At 35.2% G+C, this 25,362-nt stretch overlaps 1 protein-coding gene across 5 annotated transcripts in view; it reads right to left on the reverse strand.

Moving 5' to 3' along the window:
* Positions 1-25,362, reverse strand: part of USP15 (ubiquitin specific peptidase 15) — a 144,921-nt gene that overhangs the window by 84,400 nt on the left and 35,159 nt on the right. For 3 of the 5 annotated variants that reach the window (XM_032173189.2, XM_032173188.2, XM_032173194.2), the window contains exons 3-4: positions 17,357-17,487; positions 5,107-5,233 (exon numbers count right to left, since the gene is read on the reverse strand). In XM_032173189.2, coding sequence (XP_032029080.1) covers positions 5,107-5,233; positions 17,357-17,487 — 258 coding nt within the window. The other 2 variants (XM_032173190.2, XM_032173195.2) reach the window with 2 other exon arrangements.

A 25,362-nucleotide genomic window follows, 5' to 3' on the forward strand; every position in this document is an offset into this window, starting at 1 on the left:
ATAAATAAAATGTCTACTTAGATATAACCACTGTTGACATTCTGATATTTCTTCTGGATGTTTTTTCTATTAATACAGGCATCTGTGTACATAACATGTTATAAACAAATGTGGAAATTTCCTCTTCATTGAGTTTCGTGATCTAATTTACATATGGGGGAACATTAGAGGTGTAGGGGTAGTAACACAAAAGCCTTGAGGTGCAAATGTGCTTGGCATGTTTTAGAATAGCCTGGTACATCAATGTGGCTGAAGTAGAATAAGTGAGGTAGAAATGAGACTATAAAGGTGCTTCTGTAGGATTATATACACTTCTGTGAGCTATCAAAGTATTTATATTTTAATCTGAGCAAAAGAGGAAGCTATTGAGGAGTTGGGACATTTTAAATGTTCACTTTTGCTGGTAGTGAAGAACACTGCAGAAGGTCTGATAAAGTTTGGCTCTGTGTCCCCACCCAAATCTCATGCCGAATTGTAATCCCCAGTGTTTGAGGAGGCACCTGGTGGGAGATGACTGGATCATGGGGGCAGATTTCCCCCTTGCTGTTCCCATGACAGTGAGTGAGTTCTCACATGATCTGGTTGTTTGAAAGTGTGTAGCACTTCCCCCTTTGCTCTCTCTCTCTTGCTATGCCATGGTTAAGATGTGGTTGCTTCCCTTTTGACTTCCACCATGACTGTTACGTTTCCTGAGGCCTTCTAGCAATGCTTCCTGTACGGCCTATGGAACTGTTAAGTCAATTAAACCTCTTTTCTTCATAAATTACCCAGTCTCCAGTAGTTCTTTATAGCAGTTCGAGAATGGACTAATTCAAAGTCAAAGGTGGGAAACTAGGCTACTGCAACAATCCTAACCAAAGTGGTAGCAATAGAAGCAGTGTTAAGTGGTCTGACTGAGAATAAATTCTGAAGGAATTGCTAAGAAGATATGCTGCTAGATTACATGAAGGGTGAGAAATAAAAGAATCAGAAATGATTTTTGGCCTAAGCAATTGGAAGAGCAAAAGTGGGAATTATGGAGATGAGGAAGAATGACAGAGCCTTAGGTTTTTTGGGAAAGGGAGCTTAGTTTTATACCTGAAAGTCTTCTTGAGAAGCCTGTCAGATATACAAATGAAGATATGGGATAGTTCAAACTGGAATTATGGGAGACTTCAGGGCAGGACCTATCAACTTAAAAGATATCAACATGTGGAAAATATTTAAAGCCATGTTTAAAGAAATCACCAAGGAAAGGAGGGCTGGGAGAATATAGAGACACTGATATTTTGAGAATATGAAGAAGGTTTTACAAAGGACTCCAACAAGATGCAGCCAGTGAGAAATTGCCCAGGAAGCCACGTGAAGACAAAGTGCTTCTAGATGGAAAAGTAGTTTATCTGTGTTGTACTTTGCTGGCAGGTCAGGAAAACGGAAGATTTCTATATCACCACTGGATTTGTCAATGGCAAGGTTATGAGAGACTATGACAGTAGTAGTACCAACGGAATGGCAGGTTTTGATGTCTAATGTAGTGGGCTCAAGAGAAAATGGGAGCAGAGAAAGTGGTGGCCAGAATGCAGGATGCTAAAATTGAGATCTGGCAAGTGCAGTTACAGGGAACAACAGTCTAAGGTTTAACTATAATAACTGGTGGCTGAGCTTGGCTGAGGTTGAGATCACTGAAGCTGAGAATGGTCAAAGGACTGACAGTGTGTGCTTATTTTTCCACATATTAATTCAACCGTACTAGCCAGTTAATGAAAAGTATACAGAGGTAGAAAAATAATACAGGTTACTCACAAAAATTAGAAATTAAAAAATATTAATACAGGTCATAGAAATTAAATCATATTTTTCAAGAAGTTTTATGTTTTTGGTAGTTAATCTTAAAGGAAAATAAAACTATTATTTTATCTATCTTACTTAAACATGCTCAATGCTCAAATATATAAATTTTGGCAGAAAATATTTGAAGGCAGAAGATTTTGGCCCTGATAGGTAAATCATTTAGATATGGCCTGTGGCCTGCTATCATTTTTACTACGTATCAATGTAGGTAGTACTAGCTGAAAACAGAATATTTTATTAATTTGGTAACAAGAGAAAACAGACACATATTTCCTAATTCTATTTATAAAATTTATATAGCTGTATTTCACATACATAGCTATTTTAATCATTTTCCATCAAGATTTCTTAAAAGACCATAAGGGAAAAATACATATCCATCTTAAGTTTCTTATGTAAATTCTGTGTTTCAAAACCCACTTCCTTTAGAAAAACAAAATCAGCCCAGTTAATATCTCCAAAACGAATATTCCTTTAGCATACACAGATTGTGTAAGGCAGCAATTGAGAGATGAAACTCTGGTTTAAGAGCTCTGCTTACGAAGTTAAAGTACTAGCTCTACCACTTGGTACCAGGGTGAATTCAGGTAGATTCTAAATCTCAGCTTCATTATCTATAAGAGGAAGATACTTGCTTGTTTAACTTCAAACAAGAAAATTCCTGTAAAGTGCTTAAAACATAGTAAACATTCAATAACTGTTAACCCGTATGATAACCATAACCATGAAGTGTCTAAAATTCCTGACTTGACTAAGTTTTGCAAATATTTTTGCTTAAAAAGAAGACTCATTCTACTACAGACTTTCAAACTTTTTAAACTAAGAGCTATAGTAAGAAATTGTGACCCAGGACATAAACATATATGTTGATACTTTGTATTCTAATATCTCCCATTCAACTTTCCTTACTCCCAAAACTGTTTAATGAACCACCAAAATATCAACAATCCAGTTTGAAAAACAATGATTTAATACAGTAAAAAATTATAGCTATGCAAAAATTGGGTTCATATATAATGTTAAAGTACATATCCAATTTATCTAGCATTTTTTTTTTTTTTTTTTGAGACAGAGTCTCGCTCTGCCACCCAGGCTGGACTGCAGTGGCACAATCTCCACTCACTGCAAGCTCCGCCTCCCGGGTTCACACCATTCTCCTGCCTCAGCCTCCCAATTGTGTTAGCCAGGACGGTCTCGATCTCCTGACCTTGTGATCCACCCACCTCGGCCTCCCAAAGTGTTGGGATTACAGGCGTGAGCCACCGCGCCCAGCCTATCTAGCATTTTAAGATATTAGTATATTAATCTATGTTGATTAAAATCTATGCTAGATTGTAAACTTTTTGAAGCAGTGATCCTTTATAAATTATATATGTTCATGACAAATTCTTACACAGTTCTTATCATAAGAACCCATAATGCTTGTTTTGAATTTAGAAATTAAATCATTTGCTGATTTTCCTAAGTTTCAAAATACTTAGTATAATAATGTTCTAAAATAATATCTCTGATGGTCTCATATTTATATATAATTTTCCTATCAAAATGAGGTAGGGAGAGAATACCAAAGTTTAAAAATAACTAGAAAACACTATTTTAAGAGGTAGCTTCTCATTTATATTCCAATTGGCTATAAATTTCAGAGACGACTCTCTCAATTAATTTTAACAGACTACCCTTGTTAAATTTACAGACTCTTCTCATGTACATATTCATGATTAAAATAATTTTCATATGTTGAAAACTTTGTTTTTAATATGTAGAAATATCTTATTTTCCTGAATATATTCCACAAATCTGGAAATTCAAAACTCAAGCAATTTATCTGTAATAATAATTATAATAAAATTTATGTATGAAATTCCTTATCTTTTAAGCATTCATTTTAGAAAGATGACTCAATGAGCTCTTTTTTTTTGAGATGAAGTCTCGCTCTGTTGCCAGGCTAGAGTACAGAGGCACGGTTTCGGCCCACTGCAACCTCCACCTCCCGGGTTCAAGCAATTTTTTTTGCCTCAGCCTCCCAAGTAGCTGGGACTACAGGTGCACGCCCACTACACCTGGCTAATTTTTGTACTTTTGGTAGAGATGGGGTTTCACCATGTTGACCAGGCTGGTCTCGAACTCCTCACTTCAGGTGATCCACCCGCCTGAGCCTCCCAAAGTACTGGGATTACAGGTGTGAGCCACCGTGTCTGGCCAACTATGAGCTTATTGAAACTTAATCTCGAACTTATAAATGTTCTAGCTAAATGAAGAGTGCAGAATAAAGATTCATAACATAATGCTGTATTTTATTTGGTGCAAACATTAGGATTAACCAAGCACTGAGTACTTGAATGCTACTATTTCATAAAAAATATGGGTTAAAAGGATCTTCCTGCTGTGAAGTGGGTAAGTGGTAAAAGAAAGCCAAATGCACTTAATGAAATTCAGAAATACTTTCATTTACTTCAATGACTGGTTCCAACAAGGAAATCTTATGCCATGCTATAATTCATAAATTTGCTAATCTCTTTTCCATGCTGGGTTCTACAAGTTATGTGTCCTCCTTCACTGTTCATTTGTATTTTCTAAGATCAATGTTATTACCATTAATCTTGTTTTACAACTTCATTTGAAATTAAATACTTTAAAATTTTTTGAGTTGTTTTATGAAACAAAAACTATGTAATTTTTATTAAATTCATAATCATTTGTTTTAAAAAACATTTTATTCAATCTATTCTTTACCTAAAATTAAAAATACGTCTTTTAAATAGAAAGAAAACAATTTATATATATTTTAATATATAGAGAGAATTAAGTCCACTTATATTTGACTTACAACTGCTTACGCTACTCATTAATTTGAAAAGTCAATGTGTCAAAATAACGCTAAGCCTGCTGCCTTGGCTAGTTGACTGTACCAAAGAATAAACTAGGAGAAAAAAGGAAATAACCAATTGTCATTTTCCATGCTACCTTACCAAGTTTTAATTAAGTTTTTATTTAAAGGTCTATGTTACAAATGACACACCAGCTGCTAAATAAAAACAATTATTTGATGTTTTTTAAAAAAGCAAAACGGTGCAAATGTTAAAATTCATTTAATAAATGCACAAGCATACAAGAAACAATAAATAATTTAACTCTAAGACATTGCATCAAAGCTGGAAATCGAATGTCTATATATAAACCCTTAAAATGGTTATCATCCAAGTAGCATATACAAAGATAATCCTAATTAAACATCTAATAGCAATCGTTTAAAAACAAGACAGGATCTTGCATTACCTATTGTGTCAGCTTTGCTAAATCTTCGAGTTACAACATTGTTCATGTTTCCATTTTCACACAGCTTCAATTCTGTGAGATATACTTCTACTTTGCAGTGCTTTACAAACATACCCTGTTCAACCACCTAAAATAATGAAACAAAACAAATCAGTGTCACCTATATCAATATATTTCACTCTAATAACAATACATTTAAAGAGACTCTAGAAAACTGCAGATCTTCAATGAAAAACCAGTCACTATTAAAGCCTGTCAATATATATAAAAAAAGATATTGGATAGTTAAAACTTCAAAAGCAAGAAACCTTTTGGGAAATTTTGATATTTAAAAGAAAGAAATAATCATGATTTTAAGACATTAAGTGACAGTTTGGAAAGGCATTCTGTTGATCTATGAAAATACACTAGTACACCATAAATAATTAATATTCAGTATTTATAATGAGAAAGCTTACCCAAAATGACTATGTGCAAATATATACATATGTTCTCTCTTTATACATTATAATACAAATAAACAGAGTTCTGGTTGAAGATGCAAACATACTTCTTAGCTTTTAGTAGTGATCCCAAGCAGAAAACCTTTAAAAAGTTGTTTACACAATTTCAACTTAATGGCTATATTATCACTGTTACATTAAAATATATCTATTAAAATGATAACTCCAAATCACTGTTGCCAAAATATTCAGCTATGGCTAGGTAACTGATATGTTAGTTTCACCCTACAGTGACTTTGTTTGACCTTTAACTACACACTTAGTAATTTTATGTAGCAATTAAAAGCAAGCTGTTAAGCATGCAAGCCATAGAGCATAAAAAGGAAATAAGTATATATGAAGGTCACCTTTTAAATAAGTATAATTCCTTTTGATCTTCTAAAGGTTAACTGTAGGATTTCAGTCATGAATACTGTTTCTGAAAATAGTAATAGGCCTGATATGTGATCCATTCGACAAATATGGCAAAAGGGAGGCTCCAAATGACCGTTGGATATACTCACAAGCTTACATCAATTCAGAAAAGGACTTTACAAACTTGTCTTTCACTGCATGGAAAAAATTCGAATGCAGTTCATCTAGTACTTATCATCTAATCCAACACACATTTTTATGTTACTTTGTCATATATATTTTCTTAATCATACTTGTTACAATTTTTTTAAGCAGGTAGCACGCTGTACCTCTCCTTCTGCTAATAAATGTAATTTGTTTTGTAAAACCAGTATGTTAAACGACTGAGATTTGTTTTAAACACCTTAGGCTGATTTACTTCATGGTTACAAATGTAGTAACATTTAATTTTATAAGATTACTTGTAGTTATATTTAAGTAGAGAAACAAGGCATCAAATATTCTTATCAGTAATTTCTGTACTAGGGCTCAATAGCTGAGTAAAATCCTAAAATAAACTACATTAAAGTAGCTACTAATCACTGGTAGTAACTAAAACTAAGGTAAACTGCAGGCCTCATTTTTATGGAAGAAAAAGAAAAATGGAATGACCAACACAAAGCAGGAAAAGGAATAAGTATGGTTAAAAAACAACCCCCCCATTATGATTTATATTGAGGTATATACTTTCTAAAGCGGCATAGTTTTCTAAAAATGAAAATACATTTTCATAATACTATAGATATTTTCCTGGAAAGAACCTGGTGACTTAACTGTCAGAGTTATTGTGAGATCTATGAAAACAAAATATCAAGAATATTTCAAAATCCACACTACTGGGATTCAGAATTTTTCTCAACTTTTTTTTCTTCTCTCCTACATTTTACATTGCTAAAACCTTCATCATCACTACTCAGAATACTGCTACTATATTTATAAGATATTTATTTTACTAATTCCCAAAGTAGTGTATTAACAAGGTGTCGTTTTAAAAAATATGAGTTTGTTGTCAAACTATTTTTATATGAAAAGGTCATACTATATGTACTATTAAAGCTTGAAAATAACAGCACCATAAAAAGAAAAATAATTAGCACATTTACGAATCAATGTTATAATGGTCACATGTAGATTATTTGCTTATATAATCTCCTTCATATTTGTTTACATAAAATCTCCTTCCTACCTTAATTAAAAATGTATGCATTCAAAATGATGGTCATGAAGACTAACAGGAAGAAACAAGCTTATAAAAAAAGTATAGTTTTATTTACCTAATTATTATAACTATTAAAATATATATTTGAAATAAGATCGGAAGGGGGATATTCAGAAGTGATAGCTATGTTTCAGTATTACAGATGGACAGTTATAATGTTTACTCTAAATGAATTGTAACACTGTTATATTACCATAAATAAAAAGTGAGTACATGATGAAATCTGGCTCCTTGTCCAAAATTTAAGACTTATGGATATGTAAACATATTTTCATTAATTCATAACCATAATGAAGGCAAAGTCTCTTTACTAAGTATTTGAGCTAAATATAAGTTTATAGAGGATTAAAATAAATAATTTCTATTTGTTCATTTTTTGCTGTGAATATTGAGGGCATTTTTTACAATGCCATTAAACATATTAAATAAACCTAATATAGTCTACTCTTTATATCTGTGTATGAAAAGTTTCATAGAAACTTTACCTTCATTCCAAGTGCCTCCCTCCCTGAAATGGGAAGAGAAATAAAAGTAATTTCTAAAAAAATCTAGTACTATATAAACTATTTCATAATACCAGGCCTCTAACAGACTGACTTACTCTTCTGTAGGAGCTAGCTTCATTCATTTTAAAAGCATTTATTGAGTACCTACATTTGGTGCAGATAAATTAGACCTAGATCCTGGAGTCTGAGTGAGAACAGATAATGGTGAAGACAGGGAAGTATGAAATCATAGTTCTTAATGTGTAAGAAACAAATCCTATATATGTGATTTTCCATCCACAAATACTTCAGAATATTCAGAAACAAAGACTCAAACATAACCACAATACCATCATCACACACAAAAAATTAAAACTAATCAATTAATATCAAATATCCAGTCAAAAGTCAAATTTTTCCTTTTGTCTCATTTTTAATGTATTGTTTGAATCAGGATCCAAATAAGGTCCATATACTGCAATAGACTAATTTGTCTCTTAAGTGTCTTTTAACCTAGAAGTTCTCCATCTTTCCTATTCTTGTAATTTTTAGTTTAGACCACTTCATAGACGGTGACATACACTCACTCTCAACAGGTTGCAAATATCTAGTTGCTCCTTTTTTTGTGATGCTGGTAGACATTAAAGCCAATGCCTAGATCCAGTGATGGACAAACTTATGAACTAAGTTTGGCTAAACTTAGTTTTAGATGGCTAAATCTACCCATCATCTATTTTTGTATATAGTGCTTTACCAGAACACAGCAACGCCCATTCATTTATGTCTATGGCTACTTTCATACCCAATTATTAATTATCTAGGGCTGCTTTTATGCCTAAATCAGCAAAGTTTAGTCATTTCAAAAGAAACTAAATGGCGCATAAAGCTAAAAATATTTACTATCTGGCCCTTTACAGAAAAACGTTAGTGACCTACTCCTTCTACATCTTCAGCCTCTAGACCTTCAGGCTAGATCCATTAATTCATTAAGTCTTCTTTAATTTTACCCAGTAATGTTTTACAACTTTCAGTATAGAAAAACACAGTTCTTATTAGGTTTATTCCTAAGTATTTTGACCCGTAAATGTTATTTTAAAATTCAACTTTATTAAGAGACAACCTGTTGAAGGGTAGAAAATATTTATAAGCTATTCATCCAACAGAGGATTAATATCCAGAATATACAAGGACTCAACAACTCAACAGGTTAAAAACCAATCCCATAGTGGGCAAAGGACATGAATAGACATTTCTCAAAAGACAAATGAACGGCCAACAGGTATATAAAAATGTTCAACATCACTAATCATCAGAGAAATGCAAATCAAAACCACAATGAGATATCACCTTAACCAAGCCATAATGGTTATTATTTAAAAGACAAAAGACAACAGATGTTAGCGAAGTTGCGGAGAAAAGGGAACACTTATACACTGTTGATGGGAGTGTAAACTAGTACAGCCACTACAGAAAACAGTGTGGAGATTTCTCAAAAATCTAAAAATAGAATTACCATTGAATCCAGCAATCCTACTACTGCATATCTACCCAAAGGAAAAGAAGTCAATATATGAAAGGGATACCTGCACTCACATGTTTATTGTAGCACTATCTACAATAGCAAGATATGGAACCAACCTAGGTGCTCATCAATGGATGAACGGATAAATATTGTGTGTGTGTATATATATCTATATAAACAATGGAGTATTATTCCGCCATTACAAAGAATGAAATCATGTCTTTTGCAGCAACGTGGATGAAGCTGGAGGTCGTTAAGTGAAATAAGCCAGGGACAAAATGACAAATATCGTATGTTCTTATTTACATGTGGAAGCTAAAAAATTTGATCACATGAAGTAAAGAGTGGAAAGATAGATAACAGACAATGGGAAGGATAAGGAAGGGAGCAGGGAAGGATGAAGGGAACTGGCTTAAAAGTACAAACATACAGTAAGATGGAATAAATTCAATGTTTGATAGCAGAGCAGGGTGATTATACTTAACAAAAATGTACTGAATTTGGGTGAAGGACACCCAAAATACCCCGACTTGATCACTACTTATTATATATATGTAACACATTTTCTCATGTACACCACAAATTTGTACAAATAAAAATAAACTTTGTTGCCAATAAAAAACTGGTTTCCCTATACTGCCCTCATATCAGGCAACCTGTTAAATTTACCTATTAATTCTAATTGTTTACCAGTACATATTTTTGGAATTTCAAACCTGTAGAATCATGCCTTCTGAAAATACTGACAGTCTCATGTCTTCTTTTACAAGGTTCACTCTTTTAGTTCTTTTTACTATATTACCATACTGGCTAAGATTTCTAACACAGTTATTCTTGACTTGGGAAGAACTTTTAATATTTTACCAATAAGTATAATATTTACAGGTGATTTCTATTCCTAGTTTTCTAACAGTTTATTTTTAAAGATCATACATGGATGTTGAGCATCAAATGTTCTTTGTACATCTATTGAGATTATTTTTCTTCTTTATTCTGCTAAAATTATGAATGCTTTTCAAAGTTAAAATTGTATTCTTTGAAAAATATCTACCTTGATCATTTTTGTCCTTTTTACATAATGCTGGATTTGTCTTGCTAACATTGTGTTTAGGACTTAAGCAGATGCTTATCTATGTTCATGAGTGAGACCAGCCTGTAATTTTTCTTTCTTGTAATGTCCTTCAGGTTTTATGTCATGTTTATGCTAGCCTTATAAAATAAGTTGGGGAGTACTGCTTCTTCTATTCTCAGAAAGAATCTGTATGGTATTGGTTTATGGCTTCCCTAAATATTTGGTAGAATACACTGGTAAAGCTTTCTTGGCCTGAAGCTTTCTTTGTGGGAAGGTTTTCAATGACTCAATTTCTTTAATCATATAGGTGAATTCCAGTTTCCTATTTCTTACTGTATTGACATTTTAAAGTTTTGTTTGTCTAGAAATTATCCACTTCATCTAAATTTTCAAATTTACATAAAACTGTTCAAAATATCACCTTTTTAAAAAAAGTCTTTAGACTGCTTGATGTTTCCTTTTTCATTTGCAATATAGGTTATTTGTGCCTACTCTCTTTTTATTCTTAAACAATCTTGCCAGCACTCATCCTTATCTTACTGGTCTAATTTCACTGCTCTCTACCATGACTGAATGTTGTTCATTTAATGTAGGTTTGTTTTCTATTTTGTTAATGTCTACTTTATAATGTTTCTTCTTAAGTTCAATTTCCTTTTCTTAACTTGTTGAGACAATAGATTTTCACTTTCTTTTCCAATATTTGCACTGAAGCTATAAAATTCCTTCTGAGAATGACTTCAGCCATTCCTTTAAGTTGTATTTTAATTATTATTCAGTTTAAAATATATCTACTTCTCATTCTTCTCTTTGCCTCAAGGATTACTTAAAAGTATATTTTTCCATTTCTAGATAGTTGGGGGATAATCAGGTTATCTCTTTGTTACTGATTCTAGCTTAATCCCACTAATGACAGAAAATACAGTGAACAATTTCTATCATTTGAAGTTTACTGGAATTTTGATAACCCAGAATATGGTCAATTTTGCTTAAAAATTCCACTTAATAGAAATGTGTATTCTGCAATGACTAAGTACAATGTACATGTCAATCAGGTTATGGTGGTTAATCATGTTGTTCAAATCTTAATTACAAGCTCACTCATGTAGCTGCTGGCAGCCTCTGTTCCTCATTATGTGAGTCTCTCTATAGGGTAAGTTAAGGGCAAAGTTATGGCTTCGCCCAGAGTGAGTGATCCAAGGGGAGGGGATGAGGGAGGTATAGCACGCATATGTGCACTCCCAACAGAAGTACCAGCATCCATTAAGGACTAATCTCAGAAGTGACATACCACCACTTCTGCCACATGCTACTGACTGCACAGACCAATTGTAGTACAATGTGGGAAAGGATTACACAAGACTATGGATTCTAAGAGGTCACAATCACTGGGGAGCATCTTTGAGGCTGGCTACCACAGTCTACCCCCTGGCCCCCAACGATTCACAGTTCCTTCCCCCAAAATACAAAATACACTCAGCTTTTCCAAAGGCCCCGACTAGTCTCAATTCATTTTAGCAACCTGGAGTTCAGAAATTTGTCATCTATAATTGACAAATTATAAATTTTCTATAAGCCTTTGAAGACATATATTCCGAGACCCCTAGTAGATGCCTGAAACCACAAATAGCACACTAATCCCTATATTCACTATGTTTTTTCCTTTACAAACATACATACTTATGACAAAGTTTAATTTATTAATTACGCACAGTAAGAGATTAACAATAGCTAATAATAAAATAGAACAATTAGAACAATATACTATAATAAAGGTTATGTGTATGTGGTCTCTCAAGGCAGCTTATCATATTGTACTCACCCTTTTTCTTGTAATGATATGAGATGATTAAATATCTATCTGATAAGAAGAGGTGAAGTGAATGATGTACATTGTAACGCTGCATTATGCTACTAATGCCCTTCAACAAAGTACTGTGACAGTAGATCGACAACCAAGATGGCTACTAAGTGACAAACGGAAAGGTAGCATATAGTGTCCAGGGGGGGACATGGAGAGGGATGGCATCATGTTACTCAGAATGGTGTACAATTTAAAACTCATGAATTGTTTATTTCCAGAATTTCCCACTTAATATTTTCGGACCATGGTTGCCTGCAGGTAACTGAAATCACGGAAAGCAAAACCATAGATAAGGGGAACTACTGTAGTGCCTCTTGATCTATAGGCCTGTGAACTAAGAGACAAGTTTTCTGCCCCCCATACACCCAAAATAAAATGATGAAGCACACAGAAGATAGCCTTTTAAATATTCCTGTTCTATAAGAGGGGAAATAGGAGGTACAAATGAATCAATGCTCTATAGCAATTATGAAATCTACCTGGACAAATACTAGAAATTCCTTGACTGGAACTCAGTTCTACCCTTGCCTGAAAATTATTCTACTAACATTTGGTTCTGTTCTCTGAGTCATCCTTTTTTCATGCATTAGCACATGCTTGAAGTTAAGTAAATTTTCAGACTGATTCCTACTTATTGGAGTCTGGGAGGTCAAAGGTGTCTTTCATTTAATACTGTCTCTGCAGTCCAAAATGGCAGTGGTTCTGCGAGGTAATTCGAAAACAACGTAGGTCTCCACTGGACCTTACTAGAGTTCATTCCGTTAGGCAAAAGCCATATCCACAAATGTTCTGTAGGATAAGTCCTCTCTACTTTGGCTTTATGCTGAGAAAGCTAAGGGGTTGCCCGTAAGCTTCTTGAAGCCCTCCTGTTCTTAGAAGCCACATATTGAGAAGACACCCTTAATATTAGTTAATATTACTACTGACAGGACAACCTCTAAGTTAACCCTTAAATGCTTTATAGTGCCCTTTTCTGAATAGTACTGTGAGGCATGACCTTTGATTTTTCTGAGGTAACTTACAGTCACACCCTTGGCTGGCAGATTAGATCATACTTTTTTCTGAGAATACTCTGAGTTTTATCTTTGCTCAGAAACACTTCTTAGTATTAGCATCGTTTGCCATCTGGAGGGACTAGGAATCTTCAAAATTAGTAAATACTGACTGTTTTATTGAACAATCCTTTCTTTAGTGTATTTCTCTTCTCTCACATCTGACTATAAGCAACACAAAAAGAAACTAGGCAGTACTTTTAACACTTTGGCAGACCTCTAATTTCATTAAATACTATCTTTAACCTTTCAGTTTACTGCAGGCAACATGTTGCTAAACTTACTCTACCACTGTATAACAAAGACCACTTTCTACCAGTTTCCAATAAGACTTTCCTCACTTTAAGTTCTCACTGGCAGCCATCTCAAAGTCTAGTAATCTACTAACAGTTTAAGGCCCTTTAAGCTTTCATTGATACTCTTAAAGTTCTGACAACTTCTATTCACTGTCAGCTCCAAAGCCACACCACATTTCAAGTTTTCATATCAGCACCTATTTACAGGTACCAAGATTAGTATTAGTTATCTATTGCTGCATAATAAATTACCCCAAAATTCACCAGCTTAACACAGCAAACATTATCTCACAATGTTTCTGAGGGTCAAGAATCTGGGAGCAGCTTAACTGGGTTGATTTGGTGTAGAGTTTCTCATGAGGTTGCTCTCAAGGTATGGCTGGGGTTTCAATCATCTGAAAGCTAAACTAGAACTAAAGGATCCACTTCCAAGGTCACTCACATGGTTGTTGCAGGCCTCCGTTCCTCTCTATTGGCCAGAGATCTCAGTTCCTCACCATGTGGGCCTCTCCATAGGCTGCCTGAGTGTCCTCGCCATATGCAGTTGAATTCCCCCGAGTGAGAAATGAGAAAGAGAGACAGCTAGAGTGCATGTGCACCCAAGATGTAAGCCGCGGTGTTTTTTTATAACCTAATCTCGAAAGCGATGTACCATGAGTACTGATATATGCTATTGGCCACACAGACCAACCTCAGTACAACATGGAAGAGGAGTGCCCAAGAATATGGATATGAGGAGTTGGGGATCACTGGGGAACATAGTGGAGAATATTAACTTACATGCTAACACTATTGTGTAGTTAATTCTATACACATTTTCAACTCCATAAAAATTATTATTAATGTTTTCAACAGTCCATCTTAAGATTTACTCACAACATTTACATTTTGTCAGTCTACACTGTTTTCCTGCATCTCCAAGCTTTCATGTGGAATAATTTTCCTTCCATTCTTAAGATTATTTTGTAGTGCCTTTAATACACGTCTGCAGGTAACAAATTCTATTAGTTTTTATTTGAAAATGGCTTTTTTCACCTTCATCCCTGAAGGATTATTTTCTTAGTCACAGAATCCTATATTGGCAGTTATTTTCTTTTAATATATCAAAGTCCATTGTTTTCTGGCTTCCATGGTTTCTCTTGAGAAATCATTACTTTGTCTTATGCTTATTTTGAAGACAACATGTCTTTTTCTCTGGCTATTATTAGAAATTTTTTTTTGCCTTTGCTTTTCAACATTTGTACCAGGTACAGTTTTGTTTGTATTATTTCAGTTTGGGACTCATAGCATTTCTTTAACTTAAAGCATGACACCTTTCTCAGCTTGGGAAAATTCTCAGCTATTATCTCCTTTAGTATTAGTTCTACCCATTCTTTCTTTCTTCTCTAAGATTCCAACTATATGTATGCATGTTAAACTTACTTACTGCATTCTGTTTATGCTTTAGCTTTTTTCTGTATTTTCTATTCTTTTGTCTCTCTAAGCTTTAGACTGTATATTTTCTATTGACAAATCATTTAGTTTACAAATTTTCTCTTCAGTTCTGTTTGGTGTAATAATTTTATTCCTAAACATTAAATCCATAAAATTTTCATATTATTAGTTTTAGAATTCTATTTGCTGCTTCTTTAATAGTTTTGCCCTACTTCTCATCTGCCTTTTTTTTTTTAAGCATAATAAGGCCACTATTCTAAAATCTAATAACTCAGTTACCTGGGTTTCTTATGGGTCTGTTTCTATTGTCTGCTGTTTCTCTTGGATTTTGATTCCATTGTATTTTCTGCTTATATCCCTGCTTTCTTTTCGTCCATTCTTTGAGTGTTGACACTATAAATGACGCATTTTAGAGATCTTTGAGGTACAGGAAGATGTTTAACTTGGTTTCTGCATTATAGCTAGGGGAACCACCAATCCTAGATTCTTTAATGCAATCAGAGATGGGTAACATTCAAAGATGGGCTTAGACACTATAAGCTGGTCTATTTACTTCTTTGAATTCCACCTGCATCAGTCATGTGGGGCACAGTGAAAATGCAAATGAAATTCCCAAATGTAAGTGTGATTAATTAAATTTTACTGCAGATTTAATGTTGTAGGAAATTGCATCTGTAATAAGAACTCCAGGCAATGTAACGTAGCACATAAACATTTGCAAACTATTTTACACGTTGAATATATTTCATTCTTCTTGTTAAAAATAAGTACGTGGTCTTCCAAGAGATTTGTCAATGTTTTTTCTTTCTACTTGTGTGAAATTTTCGATTATATATATATTTTTTTCTCTTTTTTTTTTTTATTATACTTTAGGGTTTTAGGGTACATGTGCACAATGTGCAGGTTTGTTACATATGTATCCATGTGCCATGTTGATTTCCTGCACCCATTAACTCGTCATTTAACATTAGGTGTATCTCCTAATGCTGTCCCTCCCCCCTCCCCCCACCCCACAACAGTCCCCGGAGTGTGATGTTCCCCTTCCTGTGTCCATGAGTTCTCATTGTTCAATTCCCACCTATGAGTGAGAACATTTGATTATATTTTATTTTGTTATTAGACACGGGTTTCAAGAACTCTCAATGACTATTTCAAAGAGTAATGGCAATGAAGTTGGTAGCTGATCTGTTTATCATACTGAAGACTGCTAGTATATTATGTGCTACATTTATAAGAAAAAAAAGTGTATCATTAAGATTAAAGGAATACAGTTTAATACCTTTAGAGATATTTTGGACACAAATTTTCCTTTATCCTAGAATGAAATAATTCTACACAGTTTTACAGCTAAACAGGCTACCTTTGATCAAAACACTCAATTCTCCAGCAACTATAGATAAAGTAACTAGATCATTTCACAGATCTATAAGGCTAGCATTCCTACAAGAGATAAATTCTAATTTCGAAGTGGCTGAGTGAAACTAAGGAACAAAACTGAACAAAAATAAATAAAAGGTACGTTCAAGATCTATTCAGAAAATAAGATCCAAGGTTAGCTTCTAATATACCTAAAACCATAGATACACAAATACAAATTGTTAACATGGCAACTTTGTAGCATCAATTTCAAATAAATTCAAATATAGTTAGGTCTACTAGAGGTTTTTTTACCCTTATGTTACCTAATCCAACTTTTTAATTGTTTCTATGTGGCCGGGGATGGGAAGAGGGCGGGGGGGACCCAAACCAGATACAAAATTATGCCAAGAGATTTTGGTCCCTTCTCAGCCTCCCACCCCTCCCACAATAAATGATCAAATACATGTCTAAGGTTCGCTCATTTACCTTGAATATTTGGTATTCTACTATAGCAAAACCCTTACTTATTGCTTTTTAGTTCCCTAAAAAAAGGAAATTGGTTACTCTTAATGTTTCTAGACTACAATTTTAAAATGTTAAAGGATATGAAAAAAAATCTACATTTTCAAGTTTAAAAAATTTTTACATTCCAAAAAACATTGCTTCAACTTTTAGTTTCTTCACTGTTTTCTAATTGTTTTATCAAAAACAGTGCAGCACAGAAAACAGGGTCAGGTTGCCAAAGTCTGTATCCTGGTATGACTCTCTAAAATAACTAGATCCTAACTTTTTATCCTCATTTCCTACTACTTACCTTATAGAGTTTTCTCTCTCTATATATAGAGGATTAATCAATAATACATACTTACATAGCGGCTAGCATAAGTAAACCCTCTTAACATGTTACTTGCCATTATTATAACACGGTGTATGGTCATTTTGCTGGCTTTTTCTCTAAGATAGGTGATAAGACTTCACAATTCATTGAATTAATAATAAAATGTGAACTAATCAAGAAAAATAATATTTATAGTCAGTTATTATTAAAATGTACCTTTCGTGCTATTGGCTCTTGACCTTCCATCAATGTGTACCAGCTGACAAGCTTATTCCAACCTTCAGTTGGCAACAATATGTAATCCAATTCATCAATAAGATGTTCCTTAAGTGACTGGGCATCACCATCTGCAAAAGAAAAAATAAACTCAATACATAAAAAGAAACAGTAGTACCTAACTCTAAATACTCTGGTTGGACACATTACAAATTAAACTCATGAAGGCTAATTTAAGTATTTAAAACAAGTTTTAAGCTCTAAAGCAATTCAGCTCCCTTACATCAGGGGTGTCCAATTTTTGGGCTTCTCTGGGCCATATTGGAAGAATTGTAACACTAACAATAGCTGATGAGCTTAAAGAAATCATTAAAAAAATCTCATACTGTTTTAAGGAAGTTTACAAATTTGTGTTTGGCTGCATTCAAAGCCATCCTGGGCTGCAGGTTGGACAAGCTTGACATACATATTTCAAAATAAACTACTGCTTTAAAACTTTCCGTTTGTACCATAAATCAAAAAGCAATATTTAAAAACATAATTCTTTTATAAGGTTCTTTAAAAAATACTATGGAGTAACTGTTAGTCAAGAGACTTGACAAAAGAGTGTTTCCCACGTATTTTGAGTAGCAGAGATCCCTCACATGGTAACAATATTCATTCTAGCATCAGCCTTTGTAGGAAATTCAGAAGCAAATCAACAACCTTTTACAATGACACCAAGACACATGGGCTAGGAACCATGACAGAAATCACAAATGGGCATCTTGTGAACCATTTCATTATTCCAGAAGGCCCACAATTTGGATTTCTCCCAAGATCTAAAATGGAGGTAATTCTTCAGATGTGGTTCTAATTCACAATCCACTTTCAAATTTCTAGTTAGACTAAAAAATTTAGTATAAGACAGGCCACAGATCTAGAAGAAATTTCTGGAACCATACCTACATCACAGTCCTAATCTGAGACTTGTTATCTGTCCATCTGAATTTTTAAAATGCAGAAAGAGGAACAGAAATATCTCACTGAGTTATATCCAACTTAATGGAGATTTTTCTTGTCCTAAGTTAGTCTTAATTAACAGATACGGAAAGCAAATTGTTCTTGGTAGCATTTCAATAATGAGAACACACTATTCCCAATAAGATATAACAATATAAATCAAGAAGCGAGAAAAAACCTGAGGGATTAAGAGAATGTTACTTATTCTGTGTTTTGCAACTATAGTCTACTTTGCATTTTCTAGACCTGTACATGAAAACAGCACTTGCTTTCTGTTACTATAGACGAATTTGCAATTTCTAGAGTCTTACATAAAAATAGTATGTCTTCTTTTTTGTTTGGCTTCATTCATGCCATGTAATTATTTTGAGATCTATCCATGTTTTTACATATCAATACTTAATTTCTTTTAATTGCTGAGTGGGATTTCATTGTATGGATATGCTACATTTTGTTTATCCATTCAGATGCTGATGCGCATTTGAGTTGTTCACAACTTTTTCTATTACAAATAACACTGTATGACCATTTGTGTACAATTGGTCATATGGATAAAACGCTTTCATTTATTTTGGGTAAATACCTAAGAGTGAAATGACTGGGCTCTATAATAAATGTATGTCTAACTTGTTAAGAAACTGCCAGACTGTTTTCTGAAGTGCTCTTATGATATGACATCAATAGAAACAGTGTATGAGAGTCCTACTTCCTCTACAATCTTGCCAACACTTGGTATGGATCAGTTTTCTCATTGTGGTTTTAATCTTCATTTCTCTAATATGAATTATGTTGAGCATTTTTGCACGTGCTTTTTTTTTTTTAATTTTTTTTTTTTTTTTTTTTTTTTTTTTGAGACGGAGTCTCGCTGTCGCCCAGGCTGGAGTGCAGAGGCGCGATTTCGGCTCACTGCAAGCTCCGCCTCCTGGGTTCACGCCATTCTCCTGCTTCAGCCTCTCCGAGTAGCTGGGACTACAGGTACCCGCCACCACGCCTGGCTAATTTTTTTTGTGTTTTTAGTAGAGACAGGGTTTCACCGTGGTCTCGATCTCCTGACCTCGTGATCCGCCCGCCTCGGCCTCCCAAAGTGCTGGGATTACAAGCATGAGCCACCGCGCCCGGCCTGCACGTGCTTTTTGAAACTTATATCTTCTTTGGTGAATTACGTGTTCAAATCTTTTGCCTACTTTTTCCATTGGGCTTTATGTTTTCTTCAAAATGAGTTTTATAAACTATATACTCTACATACAAGTCTTTTATCAGCTACATGATTGTAAATATTTTCTCCCACACTGTGGCTTCTCTTTTCTTTCTCTTAACAGTGTCATTTAAAGAAGCTTTTGTTACTGATGAGACACAACTACATTTTTTCTTTTATCAACCTTGCTTTTGAATCATATCCAAGAAAACTTTGGCTAATACAACATCACAAAGATTTTTTCCTAAAAGTTTAAGTTTTTACATTTAGGTCTATAATCCATTTTGGATTAATATTGTATACAGTGCCATGTATGCATCAAAGTTCAGTTTTTTGCAAATAGATATCCAAATACTCAAGCCGCATTTGTTTAAAAGACTATCCTTTTGCCAGTGAATTCCTCTTTTACCTTTTTCTAAAGCTGATTGACTATGTATGTGTAGATCTGTTTCTGGATTCTCTCATCTGGTCAATTGATGTATTTGTCTTTATGTCAATATCAACTATATTTATTATTACAGCTTTAAAATAAGGATTGAAATCAAATAGTGTTAACTTCTATGATTTTATTTTAAAATTCAAAGTTGTTTCAGCCATTCTGTCATTTGAATTTCCACATGAATTTTTGGATCAGCTTATCCTTTCCTATTAAAAAGCCTACTGGACAACTCAATATCCACATGCAAAAGGATGACGTTAGAACACTACCACACACCATATACAAAACTAACTTAAGGTAGACCAATGGTGTAAATGTAACAGCCAAAACTATAAAACTCGTAGAAGAAAATGTAAGTATAAATCTTACATAAATCTTTGCAACCTTGGTTTCAGCAATGCTTTGACACCAAAAGCACAAGCAACAAAGAAAAAACAAGGCAAATTGGACTTAAAATTAAAAAAACTTTTGTGCTTCAAAGGTCACCATCAAGAAAATAAAAAGCTCACAGAATAAGAAAAAAATTTTGCAAATCATACATCTGATAAGGGTCTAGCATCCTAAATAAATAACAAAATCTGAAAATACAACAATAAAAAGACAACTTAAAAACAGGCACAGGATCTGAATAGATATTTCACTAAAAAAGATATATAACAAGCACACACAAAAAAGAACTTATCATCATTAATCACTAGGGAAATGCACGTCAAAAATCACAATGAGATACCACTTCACACCCACTTGGATAGCTATAATAAAAAGGACAGACAAGAACAAGTGTTGGCAATAATGTGAAGCAACGAATCCTCATACACTGCCAGCGACAATGTAAAATGATGCAATGACTTTGGAAAGACAGTCTAACAGTTCCTAAAATAGTTAAACAATGAAGTTTAAAAAGACCCAACCATTTCATGTCTAGGTATCTACCCATTAGAAAAACACTTATCTACCCAAAAACTTTTAAATGAATGTTCATAGCAACAATATCCAGAAGAGCCAAAAAGTGAAAACAACTCAAATGTCCATCAACTGATGAGTGCATAAAGTAAATGTGCTACCATTCAGTAGAAATCATTCATCTATAAAAAGAAATCAAGTACTGATTCATGCGACAACATGGATAAAACATGAAAACATTGTGCTGTCCTAAGTAAAAGGAGACAAACATAAAAGAATACTTATTGGGCCGGGCACAGTGGCTAACACCTGTAATCCCAGTACTTTGGGGGACTGAGGCAGATGGATCACCTGAGGTCAGGAGTTCAGAGACCAGCCTGGCCAACATGGTGAAACCCTGTCTCTACTAAAAACGCAAAGATCAGCCAGGTGTGGTGGCACGCACCTGTAATCCCAGCTACTCAGGAGGCTGAGGTAGGATAATTGCTCGAACCTGGGATGCGGAGGTTGCAGCGAGCTGAGATTGCACCACTGCATTCTAGCCTGGGCAACAGAGTGAGACTCCATCTCAAAAAAAAAACAAAAACACACACATATTGTATGATTCCATTTATAAGACATGTCCAGAATAAGCAAATCCATACAGACAAAGGAGATTAGTAGTTGTCTAGAGCGGGGGGTGGCAGCAAAGGGATAGGGTGTGATTCCTAATGGGTACAAGGAATGTTTTACAAAATTCAATTAGGTCAAGTTGATTAACAGTGTTGTTCAATTCTTTGGGCTTTGTGAATGTAGATGTCCAATTTCCCTTCCCAGTTTCAGGAAGTTTCAGCCATTATTTCATTCTTTCTTTCTTTTTTTTTTTTTTTTTTGCAAGACAGGGTCTTACTCTGTCACCCATGCTGGAGTGCAGTGGTGCGATCTCGGCTCACTACAACCTCTGTCTCCTGGGCTGAAGCAATCCTCTCACCTCAGCCTCCCAAGTAGTGGGACTACAGGTGTATGCCACCACCCACAGATTATGTTATTTTATTTTTTTGAGATGGAGTCTTGTTCTGTCGCCAGACTGGAGTGCAGTAGCACGATCTCAGCTCGCTGAACTGCTGCCTCCCAGGTTCGAGCGATTCTCCTGCCTCAGCCTCCTGAGTAGCTGGGACTACATGTGTGCACCACTACACCCAGCTAATTTTTTGTATTTTTAATAGAGATGGGGTTTCACCATGTTGGCCAGGATGGTCTTGATCTCTTGACCTTGTGATACTCCTGCCTCAGACTCTCAAAGTGCTGGGATTACAGGGGTGAGCCACCGTGACTGGCTGGATTATTTTTTTTGTATTTCTTCTAGAGACAGGGTTTCACCACGTTGCCCAAGCTGATCTCCAAAACTCCTATGTTCATGTGATCCGTCCACTTTGCCCTCCCACAGTGCTGGGATTACAGGTGTAAGCCACTACACCTGGCCTCAGCCAGTATGTCTTTAAATATGCTGTCTGCCCTCTCACTTTCCTCCTTCTGGAACTTCCATACAGACAAATTGGTTCATTTGATGGTGTCCCATAAGTCACTTGGACTTCCTTTACTCTTTTTTATTATTTTTATTCCTCTGATTGGATAATTTCAAATGATCCATCTACAAGTTTGCCAATTCATCTACTTGATCAAGTCTGCTGTTGAAGACCTCTAGTGAATTTTTCAGTTATCATATTCCAAAATTTGTTTGGTTCTTCATAATTTTTAGCTCCTTGTTGATATTTTAATTTTGTGAATTTTTATTTTTCTGGTTTTGTTAAGTTGTCTATGTTTTCTTGTAACTCAGTGAGCTTTATAAGACAACTATTTTGAATTCTCTGTCAGGCAATTCATCTCTATTTCTTTAGGGTCAGTTTCTGGGGATTTTGTTTTTTTGTGTCACGTTTCTCTGATTGAGTTCTTGTAGCTTTGTACAGGTGTTTGGGCAACTGAATAAACAGCCACCTCTCCCAGTCTTTATCAACTGGCTTTGAAAAGTAAATAGCTTCACTTCCACCCATCAGCCTGGCTAGAGATTCTGAGAACATCTCAAACTTTTTTTGTGGATACGTCTTTTCTGTACTTGTGCATGCAGATTCCTAATTAGAAGGATTTGTGGACTTCCTTTTTTTCAGGCGCCCATAATCTCTTCCTCCTTCTGGTATCTTACTACATCATACCACAGACCAGAACATTAGAGGCATATCCCACTTGTCTCCCTCTTCCTTGAGTTCTCTGCCTTCTCAAATCTTGTAGAGTTGTGCTGAGTGCAGCAAGCCACTTGCCCCTTTTCCTTTGTTCCTATCTGCCCCCACCAAACTCTGCCAGTTCCATTAGCACATTGCGTAAGGTAAGACAGAAATCAGTCCTTCAAGCAGTACCCTGAAAGACTGGAACACTGGAGGTACACTCCACTCCTTTTCCTCTTCCCTGGGAGACAAGTCTCAGGTTCTATGCCTTCTCCCAATATTACAGGGTTGTGGCAGCTGCAGCAAGCCACCTATCCCTTTTCTTTTGTTTTTAACTTCCCCCAGTTATTTGAACTATGTCAGCTCTCTGGTACAATGAGGCATGACAGAAACTGGCCCCTCAGGCAGCACACTGAAAGGCATGGGCAGTGCAGGATGCCCCCACTCCTCTCCTTCCTTCCTGGGAGAGAAGCCTCAGGTTCTTAGCCTTTTCTCAATCTCTCAGAGCCTTCCAGCTGCAGCAACCACCTACCCCTTTTCCTCTGTTAACTGCCCCCAGGCATCAGAACTATGCTGGTTCCATCAGCACTCTGTGTAAGGTGACAAAAATTTTTTTTAGAAAACTGGCCTGTTGGGTAGTACACTGAAGGGCTGGAAAATTAAGCACATGATCTCTCTCTTTCCCCCCAAGGGAGAGGTCCTGATCTGAGACAATCTCTCTTGAGACTAAGCTAAGACTCCTTGGAGGAGGGGCTGATGTGGGCAAAATAAAATTTTTCTTACTCATTTCAGTGTTATTCTCAGTTTTGTGCTCATCTGGAGTACTACAAATTCTTAGCCGGATCTTGGGTTTCTCATAAAGATAGTCTGGTCCATTGCTACTCCAGTGTTTCTGTTGGGGGTTGGGGGCTGGGACTTTCTATTCTATCATCCTGCTGACATCAATCTTCTTCATATATTTTCAAGTTATGCCATTAGGTAGGTATATATTTAGGATTACTATATTCTCTTCATGAACTATCCCATCCCATTAGTCATTATAAAGTGACCTTCTATCCCTGATAATGTTCTTTATCCTGAAACTTAATGTCTCTGGCTTTTTAAAAAATAGTGTTAGCATGTGTATTAGTTTTCCACTGTTGCATAATGAATTACCATAGTGGCTTAAACATCACCAATTCATTAGTTCACAGTTCTGTGGGTCAGTAGTTAAGGAGGGCTCAAACGGATTTGTGCTGAGGGTTTTACAAGGCTGAAGTCAAGGTATCACCCCTGCTGGGCTCTTATCTGAAGGGCTGAGGGAGAATCTGCTTCCAAGCCCATTCAGGTTGTTGGCAGAATTCAGTTACCCATGGTTGTGAGTTTGAGGTTCCCGTTTCCTTGCTGGCTGTCAACCTGAGGCCACTCTCTGGATTCCTAGAGGCTGCCTGCCTTGCATCTCACATGATTCCAACTTCAAACCAGCAATGACATATTGACTGTCTTTCATGCATCTCTGAATTCTTTTGCCACCAGACAGAGAAAACTCTCTGCTTTTAAAGGGTACGTGTGATTAGATTACATTCACCAGGATAGTCTCTTTTTGCCACACAACATAATCACAAGAGTGATATCTTCATCCTATTTACAGGTTTCACCTACACTCAAAGGGGAGAGTATTATATAAGAGTGAGGATCACTGGGGGTTAGTCTTGCTTACCACAGCCTGGTGTTATCTTTTTCCATATCTTACTTTTAATCTATCTGTGTTCTTACATTTAAAGTGAGTTTCTTGTAGGCAGTTGATAGCTGGTTCTTAACTTTTTAATCTAATCTCACCGTCACTACCTTTAGTTGAGGTATTTACATTTAATGTGATTATTCATAGAGCTGGGTTTCAATCTAGCAACTTTTAATTTTGTATTTGTCTCATCTGTTCTTTATTAATTTTTTCCATGTCTTGTGGGGGAGATTTGTTTTTAAGATTGACATTGCTTGTCATTATTGATCATATCTTCCTGCTTCTTCATATGCCAGGTAATATTTGGTCAGATCCAAGCCATTATAAATTTTACAAAAAATGCTGGATATTTTTGTATTCTTATAAATACTCAAGTTTTATTCTGAAATGCAGTTAAGTTTCTTGGAAATAGTTTGATGCTTTCAGGTTAGCAGAGCAGGAAAATTAATTTCATCCTATTACATAAGTAAAACTGTTCTCAGAAGTCTCTCTAAATTATGTGGTTTTCTACTCTGGCTGCTGAGAACACAAATGATTCCCAATCCTATA

Source organism: Hylobates moloch, unplaced genomic scaffold, assembly GCF_009828535.3.
Source record: "Hylobates moloch isolate HMO894 unplaced genomic scaffold, HMol_V3 SCAFFOLD_13, whole genome shotgun sequence".
Lineage (NCBI taxonomy): Eukaryota > Metazoa > Chordata > Mammalia > Primates > Hylobatidae > Hylobates > Hylobates moloch.